General features: G+C 45.4%; 1 protein-coding gene across 2 annotated transcripts; it reads right to left on the bottom strand.

Moving 5' to 3' along the window:
- Nucleotides 1-1611: 1611 nt before the first annotated feature.
- On the bottom strand, nt 1612-13835 carry MSL1 (MSL complex subunit 1). Of its 2 annotated transcripts, XM_010991797.3 has the most exons (9): nt 12708-13835; nt 10035-10258; nt 8535-8917; nt 6579-6626; nt 6057-6121; nt 5334-5401; nt 4799-4923; nt 4558-4630; nt 1612-4160 (listed from the first exon to the last, which is right to left on the bottom strand). In XM_010991797.3, exons 1-9 carry the CDS (start codon nt 13473-13475, stop codon nt 4070-4072), a joined length of 1845 nt encoding a protein of 614 aa, XP_010990099.2. In that variant the 5' UTR covers nt 13476-13835; the 3' UTR covers nt 1612-4069. The 2 variants fall into 2 exon arrangements, with proteins under 2 accessions (XP_010990099.2, XP_031324025.1); XM_031468165.2 differs by lacking the exon at nt 6579-6626.
- Nucleotides 13836-14418: the final 583 nt, after the last annotated feature.

Below are 14418 nucleotides of genomic sequence, written 5' to 3'. Positions count from 1 at the left end.
GGTTTTCTTTTTCCATTTCTCGTTTCTACCTACGTTTGAAGCATATCGTTTTACCGCATTCGTTTGCTTGGTAAAACCGCCAATCCAGGTAAACCTTTGAAGCCGTTGTCCTGCATCAGGTTTGTCACACCAGCCCATCTTAAGCTAAAGGGCAGAGGAGAAACCAGCTGTCTGTAGGGAAGCCCGAGGATTTAGTGTTGCAACACTACAGTGTTTTCCCTGTATTCTCATTTCCTCTTCCCTCTTCATGTGGCTTCTCACCCCAGCCATCACCTCTCCCAAAGTGCAGACTGGTATGATGGCAGTCTTACCAACATTTTAGAACCGATTTAAAAAGGTAATCACAGGAACCGGCGTTGCTTCAGTATCCTGACGTGATTTCCTTCTTGTTAACGGTTGCCAGACGGTAGATGAAGGCGTGCTCTGATTTTGGCAAGACATTTTTCAACAATGAAAAAAATCAGTATTTTTTATGTGGGCCATAGTTAGAACACACAAGAAGCGTGAATACGCAAGAAGCGTGAGCTATTAGTGCATCTACAGGAGTGCACATTAATATACACCAGATAAAGGTCACTATGGCATAGCACAGCATTCTGTGCTGTGTAATATTTTTATAAATCATATGGTTAAGGATCCTGATGCCTATCCAATTTATAGACAATATGAAACTAAAAGGCATTCTGAATGTCTTAAGAGAGATATCCAGGATCCAAAAAGATCTCAACTGGTTAAACAAGAGTCCAAATGTGACAACTTGTAAATACACCTCCAAAAACCAACTGGCTGCGTTCAAACTGGAGGATGTATGATCTAATAAGTGTTTAAAGGTTCAAACAAAAAATAAAGACCTAGAAGATCCTATTGATCTCAAGGTAAATTGATACAATAAGGCTGCCAAGTTTGGTGTCTAAAGGAAAGTGATAGTCTGCCACTTTGCATTTCAGTTGTTTGGTCTGGGTGCAATTTTTAAATGGACATGTGCAAATTGTTCACTCAACTAGAGAGAACTGAAACATTCAAAATCCTTTATTTTGAGGAACAATTGTAAGATCTCTGAATGTTTACCATGAAGATTGGGATAGCCACAGCAGTCTTTAACTATTTGAGGGACTGTGAGAAAAGGACGAATTGATCTTTTTTCATCACCCTGGAAAGCAAAGCAAGAACCAATGGGCTCGAGTTACAAGAAGTTAGATTTTGTCACTAGAAAAAAATGTATAGGAGAAAACAAAGTATTAAAGGAGAAGCTGCACTTCATTTGTCTGGAATGTTGTCAAAGGGAAATCATGTATTAGGGGTCAGACTAGATGACCTCTAAGTCTTTCCAACTGAGGTTTTATTAATTTAGATACCAGGCACCAAGCATCCTATAATCTCTTGTTTTTTTAAGTTGCCAATTATGTGTAAGGAAGAACACAGGACAAAGGGGGATGAAACATACATTGTGTTCATACAAAAATGGAAGTGAATACCTCATATAAAAGTAAAAAATGGTGTGTTTTTCTATTTTTGTGAAAATGGATTTCTTTTTCTAATCTTTTAAAATATGCAGGCAGAATTGTTTACTGCTTCCCGGTAAATTAATAAATTGAAGCAGAAGTTCAAAAATTAACAGCCACAATAGTTTATTTACAATTGAACTCTTTATAAGATATTTACAAGACAACCAATTTTACACATCAGAAATGGTATCAAAAGTATGAATTACAACACAGACAACAATATGAAATGGGCATAAACAAAGCTGAAGTAGACAGACAAGCAATTTCTTTTTAATTTATTAACACTAGCTTAAACTTTGTTAAAAAAAAAAAAAAGAAGAGAAACAAAAGAACTATGTTTTAGGAGAATTGCAGGACCTTCAGCTGAAGATTGAATTTCACAGTGTTGTATCCCATGTAGGGAAAAAATAAGACTAATTTTCCCCCCACACTCTAACACACTGTGATTTCGCTCTTGGAACTTTGCTAATCTACTCTCCAACCTCCTCCAAAACTTCAGTATATCCAAAACAAAGGAGAATTGATCTAGAAGAGGGGATAATAAAATAGAGGTTCTAGGTAGAGGGAAAACCAAAGAAATAGAATCCACTTAAATCTGGCCAGATAGCACCTCATGGATTCCTCTTAGTCTAACTCATGTTCAGAATCTGGGGAGTCCCCTGGGTAGGCACAAACATAAAGGTTAAATTTGCTAACCCATATCCAAATTAGGAATCCAACAAATGCTGAAAATCAAGCAGAAACTGAGAGGAATCAAGGAATAAAATAAACAGACACTGATTGGTCTTTTTTCTTTTTGGGCACATTATAAAGGAACATAACATAGGTCGGAGTAGGAAAGCCAAACAGCTTGCCATATTAAAATGATGGAGAACAAAGAAAACCTGGCCCAGTTTTTCTAGAAATCTCCTTCCTCTCCCAAAGGTGTGAGATGAGAGCCCCTAGTGGAATAAGTCCTATTTCTCTCTACGTTCTTGCTGCAGTGAAGTTCACAGCAGGTTCCCTTGTGGAGAGCCCACTCTCTCCTAAGCAGATGGAGTTACAAATGAAAAACCATGGCCACACATACACAGATAAGGAGAAATAAGAGCAGCGAGATCATCCAAGAATACTACATGTGCTGCCGGAGTAACTCCTTTAAAAGTCAAACTCAGGGAGCACAGATCAACATCTCACAAAAAGCTTTAGCAGTGGGAGGCCCCTGAGGAACTTTTCTTTTCTTCCCACAATGGTATCCCATTCTCTCACGCTCCACTGATGGGCCGGCCACACACCCTACATACCTTGGCTTCTCCTCTAAAAGTGCTAATAATCTGGGGACATATTCTCTTCAAGGATAAAAGCCCCTACCTTCTAGGAGATTAGACCCCTACTTGTTTTCACACAATAGTCCTGAAGACTAAAGAAAGGCAATTCCTATATATTTAAGACCAGAGGTCTTGGCTCTATTTTCCTTCCAGATAGTTACAGGGATTTTACACTGAGACCAAAGTGGCCTGGAGTGCTGTCCTGAAAACTTTTTTTTAAGTGGGGGGGGGGGCGGGGGGGACCAAGATGGTACACATACAAATCTATTTTTACAAAGTGAATGGAGAAGCTCATTAGGTACATCTGTTTGTTTCAAGATGTAGACATTTGCCAGCCAAAGGAAACACATATTTCCACATATACCCCCACCCTCCCAAAACCTCTATCCCACCACCATGAGCTCAGCTAAAAGGATAAAACCCAACTAAGGAATACTTGAGAAGTGATGTGACACAAGGACATCTACACAGGTTCTGGCAAGCCACCCCCAAATGCCAGCTGCTTTTGTTTAGAGCCATAACTGGTCCCAAACTAACCATCCTCATGCTCTTTTCCAGGGATTTTATTTTTTGAGGGGTGGAGGAGGAAATTCAGTTACCCATTAACTAAGAAAATGATCATAGCCAAACATGCCTTCCCACATGGCTATATCACAGAATAGTTTTAACAGAGCAACTGTTTTCAGATATTTATCTACCAACTCTTCAATCTCTTTTCTACCCTGTGAAGATGACTTGTTTCATCACATCACTTGTTATTCCTCATATGGTCCTTAAGCTCATGGTGAGGCTTATTTTGTTCTGTTTTAGGGTAAAAACCACTATACTGAAACTATAAGGAAGGGTATACCAGGGCCAGAAGAGTGCCATGCAGGCACAGCTCTAAAGGCAGGGGTTGCTTCATCTTACACAAGTCTAATGAAGAGAGCCCTTTTACCCCTTTAACATAGGCAAATGTAGAGAAGCAGACCCCTGAAGCGTCCGAATCTGCCATTTTATAGATTTACCTTGAGAGCTCATTTCCCCAAAAAGGGAAAAGAAATCCCAGTCACCCTCCATAATTCACAATTAGCCCAATGAAAGAGTTTTTGTGAAATCACAGTGATGAAAACAAAACGGAGATCAGGGGAGTATGGAAGGGCATTATCAGCGAATGGTAACATACATGAGGACAGAGGTCACATATACAGGTCTCTGCCACTCTCTGGGAATGGCATGCTACAACTATCTGAAGACAGAAGGTTCTTGCCAGCACAGCTATTTCCTACATGTCCGATGAGGTGTTTGCTTCTTCTGGATCTCTAACCTGCATCGGCTACGCTCATCCAACCAGGGCAGCTCAAAATTCCTGGTAAAAAAGGATAAGGAAATCAACTTGCAAGACTAGAGGAAATTTAGTATTGACATGAGAATAACTCAAAAAAAGACATTATGCCCTTCACACTCCTAGCCCTGACTTCCAAGCCCCAAGTTTGGAGTTCCCTTCCTACCTCAAAGCCAGAACAACAGTGTGCTATTAAAGTGACTGAATAATCTATTTCTAACTCAAAAAGCAATCCTCCTAATTCCTGGCTTAGAATCTTATCACTGCAAAAGCTAATTGCCCAGGCAGCCTCACTTCTGTCAAAGAGCCATGGCTGTCCCTAAGCCAGTGATGCCACCTTACGTGTGGGCTTTCACGAAGTCTGAAAGGGAGGGGAAGTGCAAACTGCCTGAGAGGAGGGGGAAAAAGACTTTATACTTACTGTGGAGTTAGTTTTGGTAATGGTCGTCCAAATGCTACAACAGGCAAGAAGGGGGTAATCATCAAACTTTCAACTATGGAAGAAAGCCAAATGGGACCTTGTTAGTGACACAGATGGGAAATGTCTAGCAACTGTACCTGCTCCAAAATACTGCATATTCATTCAGAGCAAGTTGTATCCTGGAGACTTGCACCCTTTTTCTTCTCTGAAAAACCTACTCTTTTAGACAAACAAAACTTACCATCATCTGGCTCAGGGAAAAATGAGGTAACCTCAGGCTCAGATTCCTGAATTCCTTTCTTTTTATACATTCTGAGCTGCAGTCGCTGTAAAATTCTTTGTTCCCTGATCCTCTGAATATCCCATCTGGGAAAAACCAGAAAACAAAACAAACAAACCCAACATTACTGAAAACCTGCTCTATAAAGCAACTCACACAATCCAGATGTTAGGGAGATCTTTGCTGAGTCTTCTAGATGGGGTGGGGTGGTGGGGGAGGTGGGGTTGAGAGGTAGTAGGGGTAAAGACAGAACTGCCTGCTTGGTTAGGGAAGAGCTGTTTAGGTCTAGCAATCTAAATCATGTATGTGTTGGTGTTTCCCAAGAAGAAAAAGAGGTCAAACATTTTACCTGTAACAACAAACACAGATACTCAACCAATTGGGAAGCCAGTAATTTAAAAGTATGAAGAGCTCCAAGGCTCTCCTCAGCACAGATGAGAGAGGTCAGGGTCCTACCGGGCTCAGTCGTTCCCAGAATTAACATCTCTAGCCTCACCTTTTCCTTCTCTTCTCATCCAGCTCCAGTTTTGCATGCCGCTTTGAAAACACACTGTCATCCAGGTTCTGTGTAAAGAATAGCAAGTTTATAAGCTGTTTATCACTGTGTGACATGCATACACTCATTTCCAGCTTCCAGGAATGTAAAATCTTTCACCTTCGGGTCCCACCTGAGTCTGTGAGCTCTATGGATATCATGGGAATCTCCTGGTAATAAAACCAACAAAACACACACTCCTTTCCCCACCTCTACCCTTGCAGAATCTCCGTATTTCAAAATCATTGATATAACTTTCCAAGGTGAAAGTCACATCAAACTGAAACAAACCCCTGACAACCCTTGAGACTGCTATAAACCCTCCCCACCTCCATACTTTGTTAAGAGTCTGAGTTTAAAGTAAATATCAAACTTTTAAAAGTCAAATGAGCTTGGAATAGGTAATTCTGCTGCTGAGTAGTACATGCTAACTTTTCTACTTAACATGAAGTCTACCTTTGTTTTGAACATTCCCCAGCTATTTTTGAATAAATCATTTAGCCACTCTGGACCTCAGTTTTCTCATTTATACAATAAAGGAGTTGGATTACATCATCTCTCAAGTTCCCCTCTGGCTTTAAAGCTCTATTTAACCCATCTATAGGTTACAATGACATATTCCAGTTACACCCCCATTTCTATCTATCTCTCACTCCCTTCCACTGACAGGTCTTGGGTACCTACCTCCAAAATGTCTGAAGGATTTGGGTCCCTTAGAGGCTCTACTGAGTGGTCCCTCCAAGAAGGAACTGGAAAGAAAAAAAAAAAAGAAAAAGAAAGGGAGGAGGGGTGGAACCACCCTTAAATCCAAGGTCACACAACCTACTATTCACTAGGACAAGAGGTCTCTCCCCAGATAAGACAAAGTTACCAAGTGATAGGAATCCATTCTATGGCCTCACCTGAAGCCATATTCAGTGTCCTTGCTATGATATTAAAAGAACCTAAAATGCCATTGCCGTCTGCCAAACACAGGATCACAAAAAACCCTAAACCGATACCTGACAATTCATATAATGGATGCTATTGCAGTTCCTGAAAAACAACTGAAATTTGTAGTCATTTTGAAGTCTATAGTGTAATCACATGCCAAGGAATCTCACTCTCCCACATCCAGCTGATGGGGAAATGCAGCTCCCAACCATCCACCATCCCACCAACCGCCACCCCAGGCCCAGCCAGCACAGTAGCTCCTATTCTACTCACCAGCCAAGACTGAAGTTTCTCCTGCAACACTTGATGGCATCAGACACCCTAAATAATGCAGGAAAGAAGAATCATCTCAGTGTAAAAAGAAAAAAAGCCCACACCCAAAATGGAGGAAAGGATCATCACTGAAGTTCTCACTAGGAAGCCATTTTGGTTTTTTGAGTTGTTCTTTTGAGAATTTCTCTCTGGGGAAGGGGAAGAGGGAACAACAGACAAAAGAAAAGAAAATAAGCCCACCACTTTTTTTTTTACACTGAGACGACTTCTTTTCTTCATTATTTAGGGTGGTTTCCCTGCAACAGTTGATGGCCAAGGATATCAAACCTTAAACTCAGAACATGGCAGGTGAGTAAAAGTTGACCCTATTTTTCAAATAAAAGATCAGTGTTCTCAAAACTTACATATGTAGTCTTCTTAAACAGCTCCCTCCTCCCTCCAAACAAACTACCTTGCTGGTCCAGCCTGAACAACATGCACAAAGACTTTGGCTTCCTCAGAACAAGCCATTGAGACTTCCTCTTGAGATAGGGGGCGTCAAGAATAAGGATTCACACGTTTATTCACAACTCAGGCTCCTCAAAGGGCGGGGATCCCGCAATCATACTCCTTCTGTACTCCTAGACCCACAATCTCAGAGGTGTTTGGAATTTTCTGTACTAGAGCAGAGAGGGTTTTCAAAAACAGCCAGTCACACAGAACAGCTCCGGACCAAGCCATTTCCCAATCCCGGATGGGAAATTGCTTCACAGTTTCTCTTAAGTTATCACACAGCATTGCCATGGCAGCAAGAAGGTTAACCATTAAGGATGAACCTGTTCAACTGACTGAACCAACAAAAAACCTGAACCTAGATCAGGGTCCTGGTCTATCTCATGTACTCAAGTGTGAGGCCTAATGAATTTTAGATAATTAAGAAAACGAATCTATCTTCCCCACTTAATTTTGTCACAGAACAGCCAAACAAAGCCTGGAGAATGCTCTTGTCTCATTGGAATGGATTCCCATCCCCATCCCCGCTAGGGAAAGACACAGTAGTAGAAACTCAGGGCTGCGGGTCTATCCAAGAAGGCTTCCCCACCATCACCCCAGAGCACCCGCAGTGACTGTCACAGACTAACATGACACGATTGAAGGCACATTCCAGTTACTGGTTGATGTAGGAGATAGGGGAGCATCTCTGTGTGGAAGCCATGAAGAAAAAAAGGGAATGAAGACCAAGGTCCCATACCCCACACCCATCCCAAGCAGCTCAGATATCCCAAGATAGTCCTTATTGTTTGAAAAATAGTTTGTAGACCATTTTATTTAAATATATGAACAACCAATGGGCTACTGCAATCCAAGTAAACTCTTCACATTTAGAACCTTTGTGAAGTATAGTAAGATAAAGTAAGACTGTTGGTCTTTGGCAGATTCCTCCTGCCCCCCAGACCGGGACATAGAGATACAGATAAATGTTTTATATAGTTTAAGAGCGGAGGCCCAGGTGAAATTCCCCACCCCAAGCTGGCTCCCCAACCCAAAAATTACCATTGGCCCCTGAGAACACCCAAAGACCACCCTCCCAGGTTTCACACAATATCAATTGCAGGAACAGTCGTGCATGGCAAAGTATAAGTTCTATGCATTTCACAGCACAGAAAACCCTTCTTTCAGAGGGCATGCAAGTTGCCGGAGATTACACCCCCAAGTCTGGTGCTCTTGTGATGAGCAACTTACTGGCAAACACATCTCCCAGTGTTGTAAGCAGGCAAATACATTGAGCACATTTTGCTGTAATTCCATCTATTTGCAATGCCTGCATAGTGTCTGTCTCTGGCTGTTAACTTACTCATTCTTGACAGAACTCTGCTTTATTGATTGCACTTTTTAAAAAATGCCAAAGGCATTTTCACACTTGTTAGCTTGACCGCCACCACTAGGGTATAAGAGCAAGTGTTCTCTATGCCTTACTTGCTACAGTCTCCTCCTTCTTTGGAGAGGATTCCCGTAATGGTAACGGTGATGGGGGAGGCTGGTGCCAACGACACAAATACATTTCTGTGGTGGAAAGGTACGGCAAATCTTCTATCTCACTTGAGAAGGCTTTCTCCTTGGGATGGGTGCTGGGTCCCTTCTGGGGAGTCGAGAGTCTTGGTGGGGTGTCCACTGAAGACCGGGGCTTTTCTGGAGTTTCTTGGCTCCTCAATTCACGTTTACAAACAGTTTCAGATAAGGAACCACAGGGTTCCTCTTTAATGGGAGAGTGCTTAGGAGTTTTTGTTTTGACTTTTGAAAATTCAGGAGCCAGCTTTTTAACAGGAATCTTTCTTTCTGTACTTCCAAATGGGGATTTCCTATTAGATAGGGAAGAAAACATTACAAAATTTATTGACTCTTGAATGAAATCTGATTTGATTACATTTGGGGGCAAGAGAATTAAGCTTGCTCCAAAATGACCAGTATTCAGGTATGTAAATGTCTGGGTTCATTTGGCCATCATGAGGAGGAACAGCTTCATGCTTAACAGTATATATAACAGGCCCTTAGTAAATGTTTGTTGAACAAGTGAGTTTCCATGATTAAGAACCTCTACTGGGATCCTACTCCTACTAAATCTAATAAGGTTCCTATTTTATTCAAGATCCTTTTAGCTAACATTAGATGCCTCTACCCTGAGTCCTATTTCAGTCCTGTCAACCAGGGACCAGTCTCTTATTCCCCTGCTACACACCCTCAATCCTATACCATGTTAATTATAATCTCTATTTCTTTTTTTCTTGTATCTTCTGGCTTTTTCCCACCAATCTACACACACACACACTTCTAGAATGCCATCTCTTCTCCTTTTTACCATATTTTGTTCCAAGATCCCTCTTCTCCTTAAAGTTTCACTATTCTAACTCACAATAATTTTTAACACCTCTGAATTTTACAAAACTTAGTATCACTATAATCTATCAGCATATTTTATTGCAGTTGAATCCTGCAAAGTTTTCAAAATGTATGTCATCTTTACAGCTAGACTAATCACTTTGAGTCCAAGGATGGTTAGATCTTACATTTTAATGTGAAACTGTCTAATGCAATGAAAGAATTTAACACTTCTTAACTTGAAGTGAAGGGCTATAGTTCTCTTTAAGAAACTCAGCTGTCACATTTGTGGCCCATTCTCTTTATGATGTACTCTGCATTCTGTAATTACTACTGTGACCAATATGTTCCTAACAGACTTTTATACACTGTGTAAGAATGTTTCAAGATAGTTTCTCAGCACAGAAGACCTCATGATTAATATAGTTGTATTAAAACTAATTCGTAACAGGAATCTTTCCTTCTATACTTCCAAATGGGGGCTTCCTATTAGTGAAGAAAACATAAAATTTCATAATTCATAAATCCTAATCCCTTACTCTCAGTCACTGGAAACAAGTGTCCTCCTGTCTAGACAGTGTAACAAAGTTATCAGCACACCTTTTGTGTCCCTTTCCACTCCGCCCACAGGAGAAAGGCTTGGGAGGCAGAGTCTGGGATGTCTCGGAAAGCTCCGGCTGGCACTCCAGTTTAATTTTCTCAGATAGCTCCGTTTCCTCTCTCTCTTCAGTTTCATAGCCCTGAAACAGCTTGTGCCTTTCTTTCTCGTTATCCTTCTTTACCAGCTGCATCCGCCTTTCCATACGTTCAATCCGAGCAAGAAGCTAAAAGAGAGAGTGGCAAAATGCAGGCTTAAAAAACAAAAAAATTCAACGCAGGTACTTAGCCCCATTTTGGAATCAATATGGTCTTCTGCCTTTTTCCATGAACTATAGCAATTCAACTTATCTTAATAGGCAGACATTAATCTGACTAGATTTCCTTAAACACAATAGACAAGACAAGGTACACCATTTAATTGTAGGGGCTAACCGTTATAGTTGGGGAAGGGCATGGGGGAATTTGTAGTTCATTCTTCTGAAAGAAAATCCTCTTCACTGGGATGCCACATGTTTTTAAAATGGCATGGTCTCTGCTACTGCTAACCTTGTGGCTCCAAGTCAGTTTGGGAGTTTCCAGAATTAACCTTAATGCTCTTTGAGGAGGCACTAAGGTTCTCCAAACACTATCCTCTCTACTTTCACTCCAAAACGCTATACACAAGGGCAAAGTCCAGACAGTACATTGAGAAGGAATTAAAATCTCACACAATCACAGAGCCACTAGGGATTCCAGTGTTATATGAAAGGAGGAGGGGGGAGGTGCCACCTAAACAGTGAACACTCAATTTGGAATAATTATAAGAACCAGTACCCATAAATCCCATCGATCATCAAATATGCATATTGCTTTACATTCGAGATAACAGAAAAAAAACCTATTTAGCTAAGTATTAAAAACAAAATCTTCTAACTCTATTTAAAGGGCGGACCACATAATCAAACAGAAAATGGAAGTCTGTATCATTGAAAACTTCACATTAAAATGTTCCAAAAAGAGGTGCCAACTGTGCTACTTATCTCCTATAAGCAGAATTTTATTTGAGTTAGACAGTGATATTAATGTTGATTTCACTACATCCATTTAGCTGCATAGATTTCATGAGAGGCCAAACAGCAACTGGAATAAGAGAAACAAGCTTAGGCAATGCTAAGTCTGCAATACACAACAGAAGCAGTGAATGCCAAGTTCAGACTGACACGCTATCCTTAACTCACCCCACTTTTCCTGCCTAGGAAAGTCTGCAAAGGGGCCATTACCTCGGGAACTGAGCAGAAACCTCCACAATCAGCAGAGAGCCCCCCTGTTAGCCATACTCTGTTTCCAGTTTTGAGTCACAGCCTTAACATTACTTAACCACGGTTTGTGGGTGACATTTCCTTGATTTCTTCTCCTTCACTGGTCCTTCTCTTCCCTCCTCCCCCCTCCCAAGTAAGGATATGATGTGTTGTTATTACAGTACCATCACACCCCTAGACTGCAGTACAGTAGCTGAGCAGTGCCACCTCCATGTTGAGTAACTTCCACAAATCAACACCATGAGATATTTTAATGAGACCTGCCCCAGCTCCCATTCCACCTTGCAGAATGCATTCTCCGGTAGCGGCTGCCTGAAGAGATTCATTTGGAAAGCAAACGAAATGAATAGCCCTCCGTTCCCTTGCTCAGCCCTTGGTGCACACAAACGCCAGAGAGAGAGAGAGAGAGAAAGGGAGGGAGAGGGAGAGGGAGAGAGACTGCTGCAGCCAGAACACAACAATTGTAGAAACCATGTTTATTTTTAGGCAGCTGTAAGGTATGCTAGCACGGTATTACCCCACCACCACAGCTTTCCTGATAAATGAAGGAATATGTTTTAACGTGAAAGGTGCCTTTAACTACTGCTGCAGTAAAAACAAGCCTATACAGTCATGCTCCTGAGAAGTACAAAGAAGTAATAAATGACTTCCCCACTACCTTAAGATTCTAAAATAGTGGGGGGAAATTCTGGTCTACTTAATACACTTAATAAGCTTAATTTCCACTGATGCCTTAAAAATCTTCCAGCCTCTAAACACCATGCTTATACAAGGAACTGGTCAGTAGGTCATGTTTATAACTCAGATTCCTATTAAAAACTGTCTGAAATCAAAGGCAATGATTCTCTTAATGTCAGTTTTAAAAGCTAAAACAGGATTCCACTGTGAATCACCTCTACGTATCTGCCAGTTAAAAGGCCTACTACTGTAAAGATGCTACAGCAGTGCTTAGAGCAACAGCTGCTATGTGCCTCTCCTCCAGAACGCACTTCTAACGCAGAGCTCTTTAACTTAACCCCTTCCATAAAGCCACCACATATGCAGCCCACCTTTTCATTTTCAACCTCTCACAAATCAGGTCTTTTCCCACTCGAAACGTCTTTCTCACAAGTCTGGGGCTGTCATTTTAAATTAACCCTTTGGCACCTGAAACGTCCCCTCCCCCTCCCACTAGGAGGTTGCCCTTTAACCTTTCCCTCCAACTCAATGTGTCTGTGAGCCTGGCTCCCAAGGACCCGGCACCTAAGAAGACTCCTTTGCTGGTGGCCAACCTCCAAGACCCTAACCCAGGGATACCTTAACCTACAGCACCCCTTCCCCCGAGCATGCGCACAACTCACTCCTCGTCCCGAACGCAGATTAACCCCTCCCGTACCGTGTCTCTCTCAGACTTCAGCTCCTCGATCTCCTTCTCCTTGGCCTGCAGCTGCTGCTGCTGCTGTTCGATGAGGTCCAATTGCAGCAGAAGGATCTGTTTGAGGCAGGCGGCCTGACTGGAGGCTCCCGAGCCGCCGCCACCCCCGAGAGGGCTCTTCCTCATACTCTTCCATCGGCCCTCGCTGGCCGCCAGTGTCCCAGCGGTGGCGGTGGGTGCAAGGGGTGGCGGCCCGGGCAGAGGTAGTGGTGGGGGTCCCGCCGGGTCTGAGGCGGTGGCAGCTGGGGGAGCCGCCCCACCCTTGTCCCCAGCCCAGGGCGTAGGCTCTTTGGCCGCCGCCACGAGAGAGCCCGTCTGAATGGGCAGCACCGCCTGATACTTGGGTCGGGGACTGCAACCGGCTCCGGCTGCCGCTGGCTCCCCCCCAATGCCAGCTTGTTTGGTGGCCGGGGGCGGACAGGGCAAGGGCACCGAGCCGCCCCAGCTCTCTTCCTGCTGCCCCGGGGCCGCCCCGGCCGGCAGTAACAAGCCCCGGCCCTTGCCGCCACAGCCGGCCGGGGAGGGCGCCGGGCTCCCGCCCTGGGAGGAGGCCAGCGGGGGCCCCGGCTCCTTGAGCTTACGGTGCCGGGGGAGGAAGTGGGCTTCGGCCGCCCCGGGCTCGTCCTCGGGCCCGCCCAGCGCCGCAGCCCGCTCGTAGTCCAGTCGCTGCTCAGGGTTGCCGCCGGCAGGGGCCGCGGCCGCCTTGAACACTGCGGATCTCATGGTCATAGTGGTCCGGAGCAGCGCCGGGGACCGAGACGGAGGAGGGGGTGGGGAAGGGGCGAGGTGCGGGGGGTCTAGGACGGAGGAGGGGGAGGGGAGTTTGGCGGGCTCGCCTCAGCAGCGCGGCAGCAGGCTTCGGCTAGCGCGGCTCCTCCGGGGCCCGGGCGCCATCCCGCCGGCGTGCGGAGAAGTAGAGGCCGCGGCTGAGGCCCGCCGCCGGCCCATGGGGGCCTCGCCGCCGCCTCTGCTGCCGCCGCCGCCGCCTTCGCCTCAGAGGCAGGAGCTCGCACCCAGCCGCCCCCGAGCTCATCCCCGGAGCTCGCTTCGGCCCCCCCTGGCCCGGCCGGGCCCGCCTCGTCTCCCCACCCCACACCCCCCCTTCCCCGCCCCGGCCCCCCGCCCCGGAGCTCGCCTCAGCCGCCCCGAGCCTCCATTTTCCCCCCCCTCCTCCTCAGGAGGGGGTGGGAGGGATGGGTCCGCCCAAAGCCCTCCTACTCCGGGAGGGGGTCTGTCGCCTCCTGCAGGGGTCTCCGGGCTCGGGGTCCCCCTCCCCCACAGTCACCCCTGGCGCCTCAGCGTTTCCCTTTAAAAAAACGAAGCCGCTCGGAGCCACCACCGCCGCAGCCGCCGCCGACCGGAGGGCGCATGCGCGGGGAGGGAAGCGGGCGGGAGCGAACCGGGAGCCGAGAGGAGGGAGGCGGATCGCGCTATTGTGGAAGGGGCCGCCGCTGCCTCGAGGAGGGCGGGGAGGGGGCCGCGGGGGCCCCGGGCGCGGGGGGCCGGCGAGGGGAGGCCGGGGATGAGGGGTGAGGACCGAGGAGCCCGCGGAGCGGCGGGGTGAAGGTGGGCTGCCGGGGGAGGGGCGATCCGGGGGAGGGTCAGGAGGAGGGAAGAAAGGGCGAGGGCGGCGACGGGTAGAAGGGGAATGCGGAGGCGCCCCGGGAGAGCT

The sequence above is a fragment of the Camelus dromedarius genome, chromosome 16, assembly GCF_036321535.1.
Source record: "Camelus dromedarius isolate mCamDro1 chromosome 16, mCamDro1.pat, whole genome shotgun sequence".
NCBI classification, from domain to species: domain Eukaryota; kingdom Metazoa; phylum Chordata; class Mammalia; order Artiodactyla; family Camelidae; genus Camelus; species Camelus dromedarius.
The sequence above is the reverse complement of the archived record's forward strand: the minus strand, read 5'-3'. Positions and strand labels throughout refer to the sequence as shown.